Raw genomic sequence first — 18,959 nt, forward strand, 5'->3', positions numbered from 1 at the left:
GTTGGAGAAGCACATCCTTATGTAGTTTGTAGTTGTTTTTTATTTGTAAGTTTGTATTATTTCCTTGCATCATTTGTAATGTCAAAACACTGTGGGGTTTTTTTTTGTTTTTTTGTGGTTTTTTTTTTTTTAAACACTGTTTTAACACAGGTAGTCAAGAGAGAAGAATAACACCTTAATTGAAGGTGGAATGCATTTTTTATACAGGGAATTTACCAGTTTTGTTGAATGTCTACACATGAGTGTGCTTCTTTCTGAGATGGCAGAGGAGAAATCTTAAAGGAGCATAAGTCCTCAAAGAGCTCATCATGATGAATATGAGGACAATATGACAGCAAACCACAGAATAGACAATAAAGCCATAGATTACATGTGATTGACATATGTGTGTTATAAACTCTGAGTCCTCTGAGTTCAGGGTTGGCATGCTCTGGATGCAAAGTAGGTTGGAGGGGAGAAAAACTGGACATAAGGGGACTACTTAGAAAGCCATGTCAGTAGTCCTGTCACAAAATTCAGATCTAAACTAGATTTCACATACCAGAGTACATTGAGCATATTTGACTTGCAGTGGATTGAATTTCTTACATGAGGAAGATATTTTAAGTGTAGTTTTTCTGTATTTAGGTTTATTTTATTCCCATTATTTTTCACAAAAATTAGTAGTCATGTGTGTATGTATATCTATAAACTTTTCCATTTTAGAAGATAGTATTCTTATGAGGAAACTGAAAATTATCTTAAGTTCCTAGATGTTAAAACATCCATTCATTTTTTTTTTAGCAGGTTAGAGTTTACCATTCTATATTTGTATAGTATTTCTAATTTACTAAGTTACTCTTTAATTGAAAATCATTATGAATCGGCAGTCAAAGAAACTATTTTCCAAAATAAATGTGTAAGGCACTGATAACTAGCCCTCATCATCTTTGGGTCAGGTCATTGTGAGACCTGTGTGTAAATGGTGCTATGTTTGTGAGTTCAGTTCCTTTCTGACTGAGTTGGAAATAGACCACTCCTATGCCAGCAAACCAGCCACTTCACAGAGGTATGATATTGACCTGAGAGATGGGGGATTGAGATGGGGGATTGGGGTGAGAAAATGTGTGGCTGCATCTTAAACAACTTAGAGTGATGTCAAAGGAAGAACAGCACCATCTTCAATTAAATGTGTACATATAAATTGTTGTTAATAAGAAGTTAAGCATATTATCTTATTTACTTGCTAAGGGTAGCAATAAAATGTTTGTTTGTCGAGAGGGGGGAAAATACAACCCAAATACATGACCTTATTCCCCTATTTACAACAATTTCTTCTCTCCTCCCCCAACATTTTGTGATGTTACCAGAGCTAATGTACGGATTGAAATCATTGTTTTCTAGTTCAATGAAAGAAGTTTAATGATTATGCAGTTGCACTGGCACAAATAAAAAGATCAAACAAACCTGAAACCCAAAAGTCATACTTAATAGAGAAATGAAATCAGAATACTCTTCTGGAAAGAGGAAACTAAAGTGGGAGCATTTTCATCTCTTTGTAAACAAGACTGTTTTAACACATGTTTGAAAAGTCAGTTACCTATTTCATTATAATTTCTCAATGATGAATGCCCAATTGTTGTGTAAACTGAGAAAGGATTTTGTAACCTGACCGATTGTGGGAAGGGAAATATTTGTTCATAATGTGAAAAGGGGCAGGGAAAAAAAAAAGGAGGAAGTGAAGTGAGATCCAGCCTAAATTCTGATTGCATAATGATAACAGAAGTAATAGTACAAAGGAAGTATTCACAAAGAAATCAAAAGCTTGCCACAATTATCAGTTGTTCACATATCAAGAATATTGATTTTTAAATAGTCTCTTAACTGTTCCATGGCATTGCCTGGTGTTAGATCAACCTCTTAGAGAAAAATCACACTTTTAAAATAAATACATAAAATGGGTTTGCACAACTATATCGGGAGCTAAAATCAGACAAGAAGTAGACAAAGGAGTTATAGTGTGTCAAAGGGTGAGAATTGGGTCGCGGTAGAATTTCTTCCCATTCACTTCAACTTTTACAAGGTAATGTGGTAAACTGAAAAGGTCATGGAACTGACCTGAATCCAAATCCCAGCTCTTCCACTCACTAGCTATATGTCTTCGGGCAAGAGACTTTTCTTCTCTGGGACATATATTTTTTCATCTGTAAAATAGATATAATACCTATCTTTAAGACCCCTGTAAGAATTATAAGTAATGTTTATTAAGTGGTTAACACTTCATAAGCATTTGATAAACAAAAGCTAGTATTATTTACCTTTCCTTTTCCCCTGTATCTCGAACTCGTCTGGATAATCTCTAATCCTGATTATTCAAACCTCCTAAATATCTCTGAAACACTCCCAGTTCTCTGTTACCCACCCCCACCTTTGTCTGCCATCTGGACTCCTTGCCAGTTTTCTAGCAGCAATCCCTGAATCCAATCTAGAGTGTTTTGTTTCGTTAAGATTTTGATCCAGTTACTCTCCAGTTTAATACTCATGAATAGTTTCCCATTGTCTTTGGGATTAAGCGCTAAATCTCACAGTTTTGGGGATTAAGCTTCCAGGTCTGGTCCTGCTCACCCCTCCAACTTTCTCTTTGCCACCAGATATCCTAACATTTCTTTCGTTGTCTACATAGTACACTGAGGAAACAGCAGGAATGAAGACAGAGAAGAGAGTGAGTACGTGGCAAGTATCAGGAATGGTAAAATCTCCTCTATGACTAGCAGTAAAGTACATGGCAGATTACTAGGCTAGTAGTATTTTTTAGGCTTAATGATCAATTGATGGGTCAGTAACTTGTGGCTCTGTGCTAGAGCACAGTAACTAGAGACTCTTACAGCACAGTATTGCTACCATAGTAGAAATAATTTCTCTTGTGTATGTTAAATAGTATTATTTTTTCTTGTTATGAACCAATTACCTGACTCAAAACACAAAAACAGCAAGACCAGAGAGAAAATTAAGTACAAAAGTTAGATGATTTCTGGAGTTTGGATGGTGTCAGGGAACACAGGAAATTATCTTGTTTGATCTATTTTGCAAAGAGTGGGAACTTAAATTACAGGGATATCGAGAGCTAAAAGAAGAGAAAATGGTCACTAATCCTTGAGGAAAAAAATACAGTGGTCTGGATTAGGCAAACCCAAACCATTTACCATTTTTCAATGACCCATATACCTGAGGGGCCAACAAAATGCCACCTTTGGATTGGGGTCAAGCACTGCTCCTAAGTCAGGGAGTGTCCCCACAGGGAGCCACTCTGACCTGTGGCCAGGCTGCTGGACTTGCTGGGAGCAGCTGTGTGCTGGTCCTGTTTCACAAGGCTGTTACATGCCACATTAGTTGAAGAAGAATTTACTCCACCTTAACCTTTCAACATGTGGGCTCCCCCAGAGAGCCCTGCGGTGTTCCCCGCCACAGCCCTCCCAACTGCCCCACCCCTCCAAATTCTCCTAGCAGCCATGCTGCCACAGCAGAGATGAGACTAGGTCCTCTGCACCCCTGAGCCAAACTACACAAGGACGGCATCAGCTGGAGAATGCAGTGAGTGCAGCTGCCCTGACCGTGGTCTTCCAGGGTCCATAATGGCTTCAAGAAAATGACACTGCTTCACTAACAAGTGATTATTTATACCTTTTGACAAAACTCATGCCAATGCCTCTTTTCATTAATACAGACAATTTTGATTTATCAGTGTCAGTACAAACACTGCACAAACACTCACAGATGAGTATAATTTGATGGTATAATTTGGTTGTATTTCTATTCTTAAGTTTTTTGGTTTCCTTGGAGTTAATAATTGCCTTACTTTTCTGTTTGCTTAGTTTTCCATGTATTTATTCATGTATTAATTCATTACCCAAAGTCTCAGCCAGAGTTGTCAAACTCCCTTCAATAGGTTCAGACATTCCAGGCCATCTCTTCTGGTTTTCCCTAGGGAGTCCACAGGGACACTTCTCCCTTCATCTCTATAATTTCCCTTCTCCTCTTTCCTGTATTAGAACCCTGTTTCCTAGAACCCACATCTTCTATCTTATTTGCTCCTTTTACTTTTTATTTATTTTTTGGCAGCACTGCACAGCTTGTGGGATCTTAGTTCCCCAACCAGGGATTGAACCCGGGCCCCGACAATGAATGCACCAAGTCCTAAGCACTGGATTGCCAGGGAATTCCCAAGAATACATCATTTTGCAATTTCTAGAGACATATGCCTTTTTATAGTACAATTTTTTTAAAGTGGCAAAAAGAACATGTTATTAACAGACCCAAATATCTTTAGTTTCTCTGTAATAAGAAGTCAAAAGCAGATAACCTTAACCTATGTTTGGCAATTAATGTTTCAGTATTTTCTCTTATTTGGAAATTATCTAGATATTCAATGAATATCCATCATATACAGTTAGGGTTACGAATAGATTTTGGAAACTATTTTTAAGCAGACATATTTTATAGAACATAATGATTGTTGCAAAATTCATTTACAAACTTTTCTCCCACTTACATCCATTTAATTCATGTGTTCTTAACAATTATTCTTGAGTTGCCGTGAAAATTTCATGAGATATGAAAAGTTAACCATCATTTTAAGTTATTTTTGTTGTTGACAAACTAGGCAAGTAGCAAAAATCACAGAAGCAAAGACCCCAAACATTTAAACATGGCTTTTTTTCCCCTACCACGTTGACATACATGAAGAAAATCGTTTTTGTTGTAACTTTATTTCCTTAGGCTAAATTTATGATTTTATAATCTCAGGCATCTAGTAGAGATAACATAAACTTATTTGACTAGTCTTAATTTATATAAGTGCCTGTATTTTCTTTAAGCCAATTAAATAGAGCTCTTTCACAAGTTTTTAGGAATACTATCCAGAGGGAAAAAAATCTCACATATACATAACATACATATATAGATATACATAGACACATAGACAGATGAAAACAGAGATCTTATAGATTTCATTTAAAAATTTTAGCCACATATCAGGTACAGTAGTACAAAACTCACTAGCTTATAAAAGAATAGTTGGGGGCTTCCCTGGTGGCACAGTGGTTGAGAGTCCGCCTGCCGATGCAGGGGACACGGGCTCGTGCCCCGGTCCGGGAAGATCCCACATGCCACGGAGCAGCTGGGCCCATGAGCCACGGCCGCTGAGCCCGCGCGTCCGGAGCCTGTGCTCCGCAACAGTGAGAGGCCCGCATACCGCAAAAGAAAAGAATAGTTGGATCTAAATGGTGTTTCTGGCAGATTGAACAAGTTAAGTTTACCTGCTCAGATGGCTGAAGCTTTTACCAATATTTGTGGAAAAGACTTTTAAGAATTTTACTTTTCTTTAATACATGATCTTATGGAGGCTGTGGACAAAATTTGGGGCAAGGGAGCTTATGGAAATATAAAATAGCAGTTTCTTTTTAAAACTCTCTCTCTCTTTTTTTTTCCAGTCCCATGGTTGCTTTAGCCAACAATTATCTTTATTTTTTTATTTTTAATAAATGCATTTATTTATTTATTTTTGGCTGCATTGGGTCTTTGTTGCTGTGCACGGGCTTTCTCTAGTTGCAGCTAGCAGGGGCTACTCTTCGTTGAGGTGCGCGGGCTTCTCATTGTGGTGGCTTCTCTTGTTGCGGAGCATGGCCTCTAGGCTTTTGTAGTTGTGGCACGTGGGCTCAGTAGTTGTGGCTCACGGGCTCTAGACCGCAGGCTCAGTAGTTGTGACGCACAGCCTTAGTTGCTCGTGGCATGTGGGATCTTCCCAGACCAGGGCTCAAACCTTTGTCCCTTGCATTGGCAGGTGGATTCTTAACCATTGTCCCACCAGGGAAGTTCCAACAATTATCTCTTTGGATGCTTACATTTCAAAGATATAGTAAGATCAATATTTCCAACGGACTGAGAAAGGATTGTAGGTTTTATCTAAGAAGGAACTCGGGCATATTTGCCTACTATCAGAAATCTAGGATAATTACTGTAATGTTTCTCTTTTGTTTAACAATAAGATAGGATAGTTCAGTGATTTTTTTTTTTTTTTGTAGTGCCGGCCCAAGATACGGGGAAGGTCTGGACCTGGTGGGGTCTGCTTACAGAGTAAGGGACAATAAATCAGCTCTTCCTGTGTATTTTCTGAACCTTCAAAGCTATTTCCTGGCTATCAATATTTACATAAGTTGTACACCTGCTTGAGTGCCACCTGCACTTCTTGACATTTGTTCTCTGATCTTCCCCTCCTAATCTTGTTAAGGAAGTGTTTTGTTTTTTCTCACACTAGCCAACGTATTCCTCTGTATCTCTCTTCTTCCTTCCTTCCTTCCTTCCTTCCTTCCTTTCTTCCTTCCTTCCTTCCTTCCTTCCTTCCTTCCTTCCTTCCTTCCTTCCTTCCTTCCTTTCTTCAATCTGATCTTCCCATAGGTACCAGTAGGACATCTGTTTAAGATGAGGGCTCTCTTAAAAATCCTTTCAGATGTAAAAGTCCAAATCTTTAATATACCTATTTCAACTGTGACTCCAAACTGGTAAATCTTTTTTTTCTTTTTTTTTTTTTTGCGGTACGCGGGCCTCTCACTGTTGTGGCCTCTCCCGTTGTGGAGCACAGGCTCCGGACGTGTAGGCTCAGCGGCCATGGCTCACGGGCCCAGCCGCTCCGTGGCATGTGGGATCCTCCCGGACCAGGGCACGAACCCGTGTCCCCTGCATCGGCAGGCGGACTCTCAACCACTGCGCCACCAGGGAAGCCCTCTTTTATGTCTTAAAACCAATTTCAAGGCTTAACCATGGACACAAAATGTGTCCCCTAAGAAATGTAACCCTCTCAAGATGCAGAGCCACTCCAGAGGTAGCCTAAGAAAGCAAAGACCTTCATTGTCACAGGTGTCAGAGAAACATCTATCTCCCACAAAGTGAGACACCTGAAATCACTGACCTACTTATCTGTGTTACCAGAAAGGGGATACTGGGATGAGAATTTTTCCCTCACAAACAAGGCAATGAAGGTAGAGGCGATAAAGGCCCCTTATGGACTGAGACCCTTTATTAAGACAAACTCCCCTGAGAGCCAGCATGGTTCGACAAAGAGAATGTTGCCTGTCACTTCATGTCTTAGGCTCTTAGCTGGCTGACTAGCTGCTGATGCAAGCCTGACAGACAGTCTGCACCCCCAAAGTGGCAGAAACCAGAGGGAATATTCTCACCGGTTACAAAGCCAAGTTCTCAGTACATAAAATGAGACAAAAGGAGATTCTCATCTTACGGTTTTTCATCCTTATGACAAATGACACAAAAGACAGAGACACAGGAAAACATGACTCTTTCTGGGGGGCTAAGAATCAATACCCATATGTGTTGATTACCAACAACAAAATCACAAAAGTCACGGTTCAAGATCTATCTTCACAAATGTTTTTCTCATGCCACTGTGCATTTGGAAAGGAAGGGACAAGGAGAAATGTTTATCCTCCTCTCTTGACTGTCCACTACAGACAGAGATCTGGGAGACTGACATGGTAAGAATTCTTACCTTCTGCTGGTCTGTTGTCAGTTATCCCATATCTAAACTACAGTCTCTAGGGAGAGTAGAGTGTTCCAGCCTTTTACTGTCCCATCACCAGAAACTGTACAGGAGGAAAAATTTGTTTCCTTTTACCCTTTTAGGTTTTTGGCTGGGGCTGTGGAACAAAAGACAGATTAACAAGAGAACAAGTTTATTAATATATATATCTCATATATACTTATAAGAAATGCAGGGATGAGTAACTCAAAGAGGTGGCTAGAACTTGGACTTACATATCCTCTTAACCAAAGAACAATATATTTTTAGAGGAGCAACAAGCACTAGGCTTCCAAGGGTGGCAAATTGTGGGACGATCAATATATAAGAAACCAATGGAAGATAATAGCTAGTCAGTAAATGTTGTTTTGTAGAGTCCTCTGGTGCTGTCTTGGGGCTAAGTGTCTAGGGTTGTAGGTGATTAATTTCTGCACAAATTTATGTTCTGCTTTCAAGAAAATAGGGGGAGGACAGAGAACTTTTCTCGGATCTGCTTCTTTTCAATTGCCTTCAGCTCAAAATCATTCTCATGCCAAAGGGCAAGATTTTTTGGTGATATATTCTGGTATTCTTCTGTAGGTTTTGCTATAAAGTTCCCTTGCTTTGTAATGACCCTTTATGTTCTAACATGGAAATGTGAAGTAAGGCATTGTCAGAAAGGAGTTAGGAATGTTGTTGACATGAGACTTATTTATAATAGTAAACATTGGTTTATAAATTAAGAGTTTACAATAGTAACCAAAGAAGTTAGTATAGGAATCTGGCTGAGCAGCATGGTGTTGTGCTATGTAACTATCAAAACAACAGAGTGTCGTGTTCTTTTGTGGAAATTATATAAAGTAATTTTAAGTGAAAAAGATGAAGACAACATAGTGAAGGCACATAAAACAATTTAATGAAAATGAATATTAATCAAAGATTGGAGCTCATTTGCAGTTACGTAAAATGTTCAGTTTTTTTCCTTTATAGTTGCTGAAATTCATGATAAAATAAGAGGAAGTTCCTCTTTTGGCAATAGTGCTAATCCCAATTCTTCTTGAGCAATGTCATTTCATTATTTTCTTGCAGGTCATCCTTAGGACCTCAGAATATCCCTCTTCAAACATAAGGAAGAAAACTTTTAAAGACAGTGGACCAATAAACGGTTCCTGTTTTCCACCTGTCTCAAAGGGTGGAGCTGCCAGACCACTCGGAGAAGAAGGAAGTGAAAAGACGCTAAATACCAGGGCCAGCTCACCCTGGCCAGCCTGGAGGTCTGGCTTCTCAGTCAGCATGAAGGCTGTCCTTATTCTGGGGCTTCTCCTCCTTTCTGTCGCTGTCCAGGGCAAGACCTTTGAGAGGTGTGAGCTTGCCAGAACTCTGAAAAGACTTGGATTGGATGGCTATAGGGGAGTCAGCCTGGCAAACTGTAAGTTAACTCTTCTTCATCCGTCCAAATAGTTAGCCAGGTGTGGAACAGATACTCATAGAGGATGAAGAATAAGAAAGGGACTTCGAGTGAATGGACTTTTTTATTCCTTTGATGGTTTGTACACTTAAAATGGTTAAGAACATCAACTTGTTCCTTTAGAATCAGATGTACCAGGTGAAGGATTGAGGCATGGGAGGACCAAATTCTGTACCATTTTTAGCATGCCAGGACCCGTTGTACGCCTCTAGTGCCACTAAATTTGCCCGCTGGCACATGTAAGCTGACTCAAAGATTCATTTGTGCACCGAGGATATGTCTATCAAGCCCTTGGTGTTGGACTCCAGCCATTTCCAATTTGGAACTTGGGTTCTGCAGGCCTGAGTAATGTAGTATTTTTTTCATTTTTAATCCCCCTACCATGATGTTGGGTTTTTAACAGCAAAGTTTTTAAAAAATTACATTGAATTCTTAAAACAGGGACAGTAGGAACCTATTTCCCCTCAGTCAATATCTATATAAGGATTCCTGAAATGCAGCATGAAATGACATTTTATTCTTACTCTAGTTGATTATTTTTCATTTTCTTCCACAGAATTCAAGATGTGCCCTAAGTAAAAGTTACTTTATATTTTAGTCCATATCTGCCAATGTAATCACTGAATTTTTCAGATTGAATTCAGACATTTCCCCTCCATAACTATTTTTGAATGAATGAGCAAATGGCTAGATGGGTGGATGGATGACACAGTCTTTCCTATTCTATGACTCCTGTTGTCTGGATTCTAATTTGATATCCAAATTCATCTTTAGGTATCATAAGAAATTTTCTTTCTCCCAGAAAATCCTTATTTTTCCTAATAAAAAGCATTAGCATATGCATCTGCTGCTAATTACCAAACCCACTCAACATCTCTGTTGATTTTCCTATTCTAGGCTGAATCTTACCTGAGGGATGGGAGCAGGGGAAGGGTAATAGCAATGGAAGAAACAGCTATTTTAATATTTTAAAAAATATGTTACCTTGTTTCATTAGTATTACCAAATGATTTGCTAACAAAAGAATTCTAAGGGCCCTTTAACACCAAAGTGTTAAAATATTTTACAAGTAAACTACATCTTTATAAAGTCGTTAGTAAAATAGAATTAGTTAAATAGAACTATATAATTATGCTATGAACTATAAACCATATGGTGTTGCTGTTTATTACTTAAAATACGTTTTTTTCAGGGATGTGTTTGGCCAAATGGGAAAGCAATTATAACACACAAGCTACAAACTACAATCCTGGAAGCCGAAGCACTGACTATGGGATATTTCAAATCAATAGCCGCTACTGGTGTAATGATGGCAAAACCCCAAGAGCACATAACGCCTGTGGCATGCCCTGCAGTGGTAAGACAAGATAATGTTGAGTGATGGCACAGGATCCATCTGGTTATACTTACAAGAATAGAGATTCAATACAAATGAAAAGGTCTTGAAGGGTTCATCAGGGACCTAGAAAAACTCCACCTTAACTTCTAGAAACTCTTTATTATTCTCATAATTCCTTAAGGAAGAAATTAAAGAGCTGGTATCATAAAAGTTTGCTGTTTTCTAACATACAAAAGCTTCTGGAATGACATCACTTTATTATAACTGGACTTGTTGATGCTTTGTAAAGAACAATGCCAATTGGACATATGTACACTACCAAATGTAAAATAGATAGCTAGTGGGAAGCAGCCACATAGTACAGGGAGATCAACTTAGTGCTTTGTGACCACCTAGAGGGGTGGGATAGGGAGGGTGGCAGGGAGACGCAAGAGGGAGGGGATATGGGGATATATGTATACGTATAGCTGATTCACTTTGTTATACAGCAGAAACTAACACACCATTGTAAAGCAATTATACTCCAGTAAAGATGTTAAAAAAATAAATAAAATAAAATAAAATTTTAAAAAAAGGAAAAAAAAAAGAACAATGCCATTCCTCCTACTTACCTTGTTTGGGGAGGTTTAGGGATAATTTGGTGTGTGGTCATTTTTTTTTTTTAATCTACCCTCCTTTATTGGAAAATGAAAGGATTAGTAGTTAACCAAAGAGGAGGAATATGTGTGGTCCTTTTAAAAAAATTGTTTTTACTTTTTATTTATTATGAAATGTTTTAAATATATGGAAAATTAGAAACATTAGTATATTAGTATAATAAACATCAATATGCTCATCATGTACTTTAACAGTAAAACATTTTGTCATATTTACTTCTTTTATGTATATATTTTTTATATATATATATATTTTTTTTTTGCTGAGTGATTTTAAAGTGAATTAGAAACATTATGACATTTCATTTCTAAATTCTTTAGTTTGCATCTCCAAAAAATATAGTTCCTATATAAACATTGTTATTCTAACAAGTTAATTTACGGATTTGTTTAATTGGGGTGAAACAAATATTCTATTCAGTTCCTTTTTTTTTTTTTTTTTGATTTTATTTATTTATTTATTATTTTTGGCTGTGTTGGGTCTTCGTGTCTGTGCGTGGGCTTTCTCTAGTTGCGGGGAGCGGGGGCCACTCTTCGTCGCGGTACGCGGGCCTCTCACTGTCGCAGCCTCTCTTGTTGTGGAGCACAAGCTCCAGACGCGCAGGCTCAGTAGCTGTGGCTCACAGGCTCAGTTGCTCCGCGGCATGCGGGATCTTCCCAGACCAGGGCTCGAACCCGTATTCCCTGCATTGGCAGGCAGATTCTCAACCACTGCGTCACCAGGGAAGCCCTATTCAGTTCCTTTTAAAAGAGAGAGAACATGTGGAATCTTTAGTACATAAAATACTGGAGAAGTATCACAAAATTGATATTGTTAATTTTTAAATATTAAAAGAGAACATTCGTCTTAGAATATTCTTTTGTATCCAGTTAATTTATTTAAAAAAATATTCTGTATTATATAATAATCTGTGGTCATTGAAAAAACATTCTTACTACCCAGAGATGTATGACCACTGGAAACTTTTGGTATACATATATTCTTTGAGGATATGTATCACTTACATATATGAATGTAAAGCTATGTTATACACATATGTACACACATACAAACATGTAAGCAATGTGTGTTTCAACAAAAATGAAATTGTACTATATTTACTGCTTTACAATTTGCTCTTTATTACACAAAATTATTTTTGTCAACAAATACCAATCTTTATTATTTTTTAAAGATGAATAGAATTCCACTTTATAAATATTCTGTAATTTATCAATCCAACTCTTAATGTTAAGCACTTAGGCTGTTTCCATTTTCCCCTATTATTAATTGCTATGAAACACCTTGTACATACATCTTTGGGTACATCTCTTATTATTTCTTTAGGGTGAATTTCCAGTAGTAGAATTGCTGAGCAAAAAAGTGCTAGACCGGTTTCTACTTGTTGGTTTGTTTCTGTTTTGGTTTGTTTTTTACAGTGCCTAGTAAAAAGAGAACCTTCTATCACATTAGTGAATAATTCCAGAGCTTCCAATGACTTTGGTAAATGAGAAACAGAATGGTTTATTTCATGCCAAATGGGATGGAATGAAGAAAGAGTTTTCCCCCCACATTCACAGATACATGGACTCTTAAAAAATAATTTTAGTTGTTCTTTTCTCAGCCTAAGAGAATGAAGCTGGCTGAACCTAAACTTAAAATGAAATTTCTATGAGCATTGTTTCCATTTCTCACCACTTCTTTTTCAGCGTTGCTGAAAGATGACATCACTGAAGCTGTAAGATGTGCAAAGAGGGTTGTCAGAGATCCACAAGGCATTAGAGCATGGTATGCTTTTTTTGTCCCTTCCAGTTTTATTGAGATGTAATTGACATACAGCACTGTATAAGTTTAAGGTGTACAGCATAATGATTTGACTTACATACATCATGAAATGATTATCATAATAAGTTTAGTGAACATCCATTATCTCATATGGATACAAAATTAAAGAAATAGAAGAAAAAATTTGTGTGTGTGATGCAAAGTCTCAGGATTTATTCTCTCAACAACTTTCGTATATAACATACAGCAGTGTTAATTATATATATCATGTTGTACATTATATCTTTAGTACTTATCACTGGAAGTTTGTAGTACCTTTGACTGCCTTCATCCAATCCCCTCCCCTCACACCACCCACAACCTCCACCTCTGGTAACCACAAATCCAACCTCTTTTTCTATGAGTTTGTTTGTATGTTCGTTTCTCTGTGTTTGCAGTATAATGGACCTACAACACTATGTTAGTTCCTGTTACAGAGCATGCTATGTGTTAATCATTAAAGGGGAGAGCTGTTTTACCCTACTGTTATGAGAGAAGTGAGGGAATATTTCCAAAGACCAACGTATGCTACTGAGAACTGAAAATTGCAGCTTTAGGTATATATGCTAAACAACGTATCACATAGAAACCATCTACGTTAACTGATTCAGAATCTTATACTTTTACTCCTCAAATTTTTTTTAGGGGATTTCTAGAGTTTTTTTCTTTTTTAAAAATATTTATTTATTTATTATTTTTGGCTGCATCGGGTCCTCGTGGCAGCTCACGGGCTCTTCGTTGCCGTGCGCGGACTTCTCTCTAGTTTTGGCGCACGGGCTTCAGAGCACATGGGCTCTCTAGCTGTGGTGCTCGGGCTCAGTAGTTGTGCCATGCGGGCTTAGTTGCCCCGTGGCATGCGGGATCTTACTTCCCTGACCAGAGTTCGAACCCGCATCCCCGGCATTAGAAGGCGGATTCTCAACCACTGTACCACCAGGGAAGTCCCAATTTCTAGAGTTTTTAAGATTTTCCCCACTCTTTGAACTCCTTGTCATATCTTGAAATTATTTTTGTAATTAAGTAAATGTGGAATGTACTTTGCAGTTGTGGACTACACGGGACTCAACATTCTTCTTCAGCATTCTGTGCTCTAGTGAAGGCTTGGGGAGAGACAGGAAGTACTTGGTATACATATCTCCATTTAATACTTGGATTGATCTGTAGCCTGTATTTCAGTATTGATAAACTATTTTGTTCTCCCAAAGGATTTGAAGTATGTGTATTACAATGAAGGTATGTTTTAACCTTATTACCATGTGTTTCATCTTTCTCTGCAGGGTGGCATGGAGAAGTCACTGTCAAAACCAAGATCTCAGGACATATGTTCAGGGTTGCGGAGTGTAACTGTGGAGTTTTCTTTCTTCAGCTCATTGTCTCTTTTTCACATTAAGGAAGTAATAGTTGAGCGAAAGGTCATACTACCATTCTTTCAAACAAATAATGTTTTTACAGAAGCAGGAGCATATGGTCTTTCTTCTAAGAGGCTTAATGTTTACCTCATGTGTTTATTGTTTTATATTAGGCCTACAATATTTTTTGGTTTGCTAATAGAACTAATGCTGGTGAATATTTGTCTAAAATCTTAATTATCAAATATATGTCCAGTACATTCAGTTCTTAATCAAAGAAATAACCCAGACTTAATTTTGAATGATATAAGTACTCCCCAATATGCAATAAAAATATAACCAAAGAATATGTTTAAACAAATTGATCTTAGGCAAAATCCCACTTGTGTAGGCATGTGACACCTTCATCTGTTCTGTCATCTCCCAAAACAGTAAAAGATAACCACTCTTTGTTGGGCAATATAAAATTTTAAAAAGAGCAGAGTGCCAAGTGGCTAAAAATAAAAACAGCCTGAATTAAGAATTTTGTTTCCATAAAGTGTGACCTTTGATTTGAATGTTTTCTTAGAAATGTTGCATTTACACAGCTTTAAATATAAACTCACAATTTATATATCAATCTATCTTATCCCTTTTAAAGAACTCATTTATGCGTCTTGCTGGTCATGAAGGAATATAAAGAGGGATTAGATGACCTGTTGCTTTTCCTTAATTTTATTAAGTTAGATTCATGCATTATGACAAATTCAGAGGCAGGTGAGTTTTCAAGTATTGAAATAATTGCTAATTAACCACAGGTGTGAAATTCTGCATGCTGTAAAAAATACAAACATTTTCATTAAAAGATTTGCAATTCATACCTTGTCTCTTTGTTTAGAGCCCTTTAGTATCTCTGAAGAAATACATATGTATATATTTGGAAAAAAATGATCTGACACTTAGTGTTTCCTACATCCTCACCTGTACCGAAACAGCTGGATATTGCTGGAAAAATCCAAAAACATGCTGACAGATGTCACTTTTTTTTTTTTTTTTTTTGGCCGTGCTGCGCGGCTTGTGGGATCTTAGTTCCCTGACCAGGGATTGAACCCGCACGCTCAGCAGTGAAAGTGTGGAGTCTTAACCACTGGACTGTCAGGGAATTCCCCTCACTTTTTCACTGTTATGGCCTCTCCCGTTGCGGAGCACAGGCTCCGGACGCGCAGGCTCAGCGGCCATGGCTCACGGGCCCAGCCGCTCCGCGGCATGTGGGATCTTCCCAGACTGGGGCACGAACCCGTGTCCCCTGCCTCGGCAGGCAGACCCTCAACCACTGCGCCACTAGGGAAGCCCTCCCCTCGCTTTAAATTCATAACCACAAATCTCAAATGGGCCTTCAAGTCTGCCTGGTCATCTTAGTCACTTCTCTGCAATCCTTCTGTGTTGGTGTCCCCACTCTCCAAAATGACTATCACTATTTACTTCTCTCATTTCAAAGTCCCAGCCCACACACGCCCAGCCACTGGCCTTCCACACTCTCTGCTGTCAGTAGAGGACCTGGCCTCATATTACACTGAGAGAATAGACACAACCTTAGACAAAATTCTCCCCCTCCTCACCACCATTAACAGAGGTCACATCTTTCCCTGGCCCCATCGTCTCTTCCAACCCCTTTATTACTAGGATGAAGGGCTTCTGTTCCTGCCAATGGCAGTGTCTCCACATGCAATCGTCATCGAAGCCCTCTCACTGCTCCAATTTAGGCGGTTTCCTGCATCCTGAGTTTCTCCCTCTTTGCTGGATCACCCCCGTCACTGTACAAACTGCCCTGGTAACCTTCCATCTTACAAAGAACTCTCTGTATTCTCTACATGACCCTCCAACTACAGCATCATTCTCTGCTTCCTTTTACAGCAGCACTTGTGGGGTGAGATATATCTATATTTACCAGCTCCACGTCCTCACCTCCCTTTCTCTTTTCAACTCGTCTTCATCTGACTGCTATCCTCACTCAGCTGAAAACTGCTCCAACATGACTCCTTTTATGATGCCTTGGGGCCAGTTCTAGTGATCACTTGTTTTCTGTTCATCTTACTTGATCTCTCAGCAGCATTTGTCATACTTCTAGTTTCTTCCTCAGCTTCTTCTCATTTACATCCTGCCTCATTGATGGCTCCTTCTCAGTCCTTCTTGGCTGGCTGTTTCTCTGCTGTTTGATTTTTAACTGTGGGAGTGCCCCGGGCTCAAGCCTATAACCATTTGATAGACATGTTTTACTTCCTCATTTATTTGTCTCTTCTTGCTGAATTATAACTTTCAAAAGAATAAGAGTTTTTCCCACTTTTTAAAGACATTGACATCATCTCAATCTTTCCCAAAATTTGCAAGTACAGCCTTTTATGTTTTCTGACAGTTTGAGAATACACTGTCAACATGGTGCCCAGTGGCTCTGAATCCTTCTGTGTGTAATTCCTACATAACCTCAAAACATCATCCAAATCAGGAGGTTAACACTGACAAATTAGGACCACCTAATCATCAGATCCTATTCAATTTCATCAACTGTCCCCATAGGTCCTTCTTAATTAAAAGGTATAATTCAGAATCATGTGTTATGTTTGGTTGTTATGTTTTTCAGTTTCCTTCAATCTAGATCACTTCTTCACTTTTTTTCTTGACTTTGCTGACTTTAACCCTTTTGAAGACCACAAACCAGCTATGTTGTAAAATGACCTAAGATTTTTCTGATATTCTCTTGATTAGATTAGGTTATGCATCTTTGGCAGGGATAACACAGAAGTGATTGTGCTTTTCTCGTTGGATCCTTTCAGGTGACATGCAGTTTTTAAATATTCTGTTACTGATGGTGTTCACATTCATCATTTGAATAAGGTGATGTCTGCAAGTCACCTCCACTGTGAAGTATTTGGGAGAGGGTAAGGTACTTTGAGAAATTTTGTTCCTCATCAAAATGTCAATGTACGCATTTACTTATTATATCAGTATGGACCCCTGGCTTCCTACTTTATTCAAATTATAATGAGTCATAATCCATTACTATCATTTATTTTGATGTTCACATTGTCACTGATTTGGCCACTAGAGCCTCTGCAAGCTAGTTTCTGTCATTTTGACATGTCCCCATCATTCTTTGTGCACTTTTTTGTTTTCTGGCATAAGATATTCTAAAGCTCACCTTGTTCTTTTCCTGCTTCAGCCTGGAATCAGCCATTTCTCCAAAGAGCCCTTCTTCCTCATAGTGGATAACGGTATTTAAAAAATAAGCTCTGGGCACTAGAGTGTCATTGTTCCCAGGCCCCATCAATGGCCAGGGCTAGAGGATATGTGTATTGACATAATATTTATCTATTTAAATTGAATTTGTATAATACCTCCAATTCCAATCCCACACCACAAGGTTAATTCTAGTTTTTTCCTTTTTCATGTTGGTAACTCCCTTCTATGACAGTGAGAAACCTGGCACCCATTGTCCTTCATATCCTGAAAACGTATCCTTAGCACATGCATATATTTGATCAATTTGCCTGTATGTAACCAATCTCCCAACACTGCCACACCATGGAATACATGCTCTCCACTCAGGCTTTGATACCCCTCATTGGGCCACCCCTACTTCCACATCTGGACACCTTCTTTACTGTGTTACATGTGTTACTCTGACACACCATGCTGGGCCACTGTCCTTACAGGAAGAAGAGCAGAAATGTTTTACTCTTGTTTACACCCATATTCCAAACACCTAGAACAGTGCCTATAACATGATACGTGCTCAATAAATATCCACTGATTGAATCTCTCCGATTATTTAGTATATTCCCCCATGCTGGGCATTCTGAGATTTTTCTTTTCTTTTTTTAAAAATTAATTTATTTTATTTTATTTATTTTTGGCTATGTTGGGTCTTCGTTGCTGCGTGCGGGCTTTCTCTAGTTGTGGCGAGCGGGGGCTACTCTTCATTGAGGAGCACGGGCTTCTCATTGCAGTGGCTTCTCTTGTTGCGGAGCACAGGCTCTAGGCGTGCGGGCTTCAGTAGTTGTGGTGGATGGGCTCAGTAGTTGTGGCTCGTGGGCTCTAGAGTGCAGGCTCAGTAGTTGTGGCACACGGGCTTGGTTGCTTCGTGGCCTGTGGGATCTTCCCAGACCAGGGCTCGAACCCGTGTCCCCTGCATTGGCAGGCGGATGCTTAACCACTGCGCCACCAGGGAAGTCCCTCTGAGATTTTTCTTACTCTCTGATCCCACATGATTCCAGTACAGCAGCTTCTGGGGTTCCAAGGGTCAGGTCTCAAATCTATGTGACCAGCCATGAGAGGACAGCAGAGGGCCCCAATACAGGTGCAGCCTCAGGCTTCAAGATTCTGGGGCCATTTTGATATGAATAAACAAAAAAGAATATGGGTTTATTCATATCAGGATTTCCAGAGGTGTATGAAGAATGAATCAAGGTAGGGGAGAGAGGCTTGAAGAGTGACAGCTCAGATGCAGAGATAGGATATATCCAAGAAGCACCAGGACAGACCCATAACAATGGCTGACTGAAGAAATAATCAGAGATTAGCAAAAGTTGGCTTAAGAGGGAAAGCAATAGTTTTTGGCGATTCTGCTTATTGATAAATCTGTCTTACTTATACCTGTTATATTAATACAATCAAGTTCCCAAACCAAATTTCAACGCTTATTCTGAGAATGAAGTAAAAAATCAATATCAAAGTTTGACCATTTTTAAAAGAAATTCAATTCCTATGTTGCTTAGTTTCACCTCAGGATATTATTTGAAATGCAGAGTGATACTCCAGATG

The 18,959-nt window shown here is 38.7% G+C and overlaps 1 protein-coding gene across 1 annotated transcript; it reads left to right on the forward strand.

Moving 5' to 3' along the window:
* Positions 1-8,764: 8,764 nt before the first annotated feature.
* On the forward strand, positions 8,765-15,019 carry LYZ (lysozyme). Its single transcript, XM_027106987.1, has 4 exons — positions 8,765-8,975; positions 10,207-10,371; positions 12,699-12,777; positions 14,091-15,019. The coding sequence occupies exons 1-4, from the start codon at positions 8,840-8,842 to the stop codon at positions 14,155-14,157; spliced, it is 447 nt and encodes a 148-aa protein (XP_026962788.1). The 5' UTR covers positions 8,765-8,839; the 3' UTR covers positions 14,158-15,019.
* The last annotated feature ends 3,940 nt before the right edge of the window (positions 15,020-18,959 follow it).

Source organism: Aethalodelphis obliquidens, unplaced genomic scaffold, assembly GCF_003676395.1.
Source record: "Aethalodelphis obliquidens isolate GAN/ISIS:26980383/991018 unplaced genomic scaffold, ASM367639v1 scaffold8, whole genome shotgun sequence".
NCBI classification, from domain to species: Eukaryota; Metazoa; Chordata; class Mammalia; order Artiodactyla; family Delphinidae; genus Aethalodelphis; species Aethalodelphis obliquidens.

What these genes read in the sequence shown, in the direction of transcription:
- LYZ (XM_027106987.1), top strand. Translation starts at nt 8,840, where the DNA reads ATGAAGGCTGTCCTTATTCTGGGGCTTCTCCTCCTTTCTGTCGCTGTC. An exon ending in GGGAGTCAGCCTGGCAAACT is followed by an intron (nt 8,976 to 10,206) that starts GTAAGTTAACTC and finishes CGTTTTTTTCAG; the next exon opens with GGATGTGTTTGGCCAAATGG. An exon ending in CTGTGGCATGCCCTGCAGTG is followed by an intron (nt 10,372 to 12,698) that starts GTAAGACAAGAT and finishes CTTCTTTTTCAG; the next exon opens with CGTTGCTGAAAGATGACATC.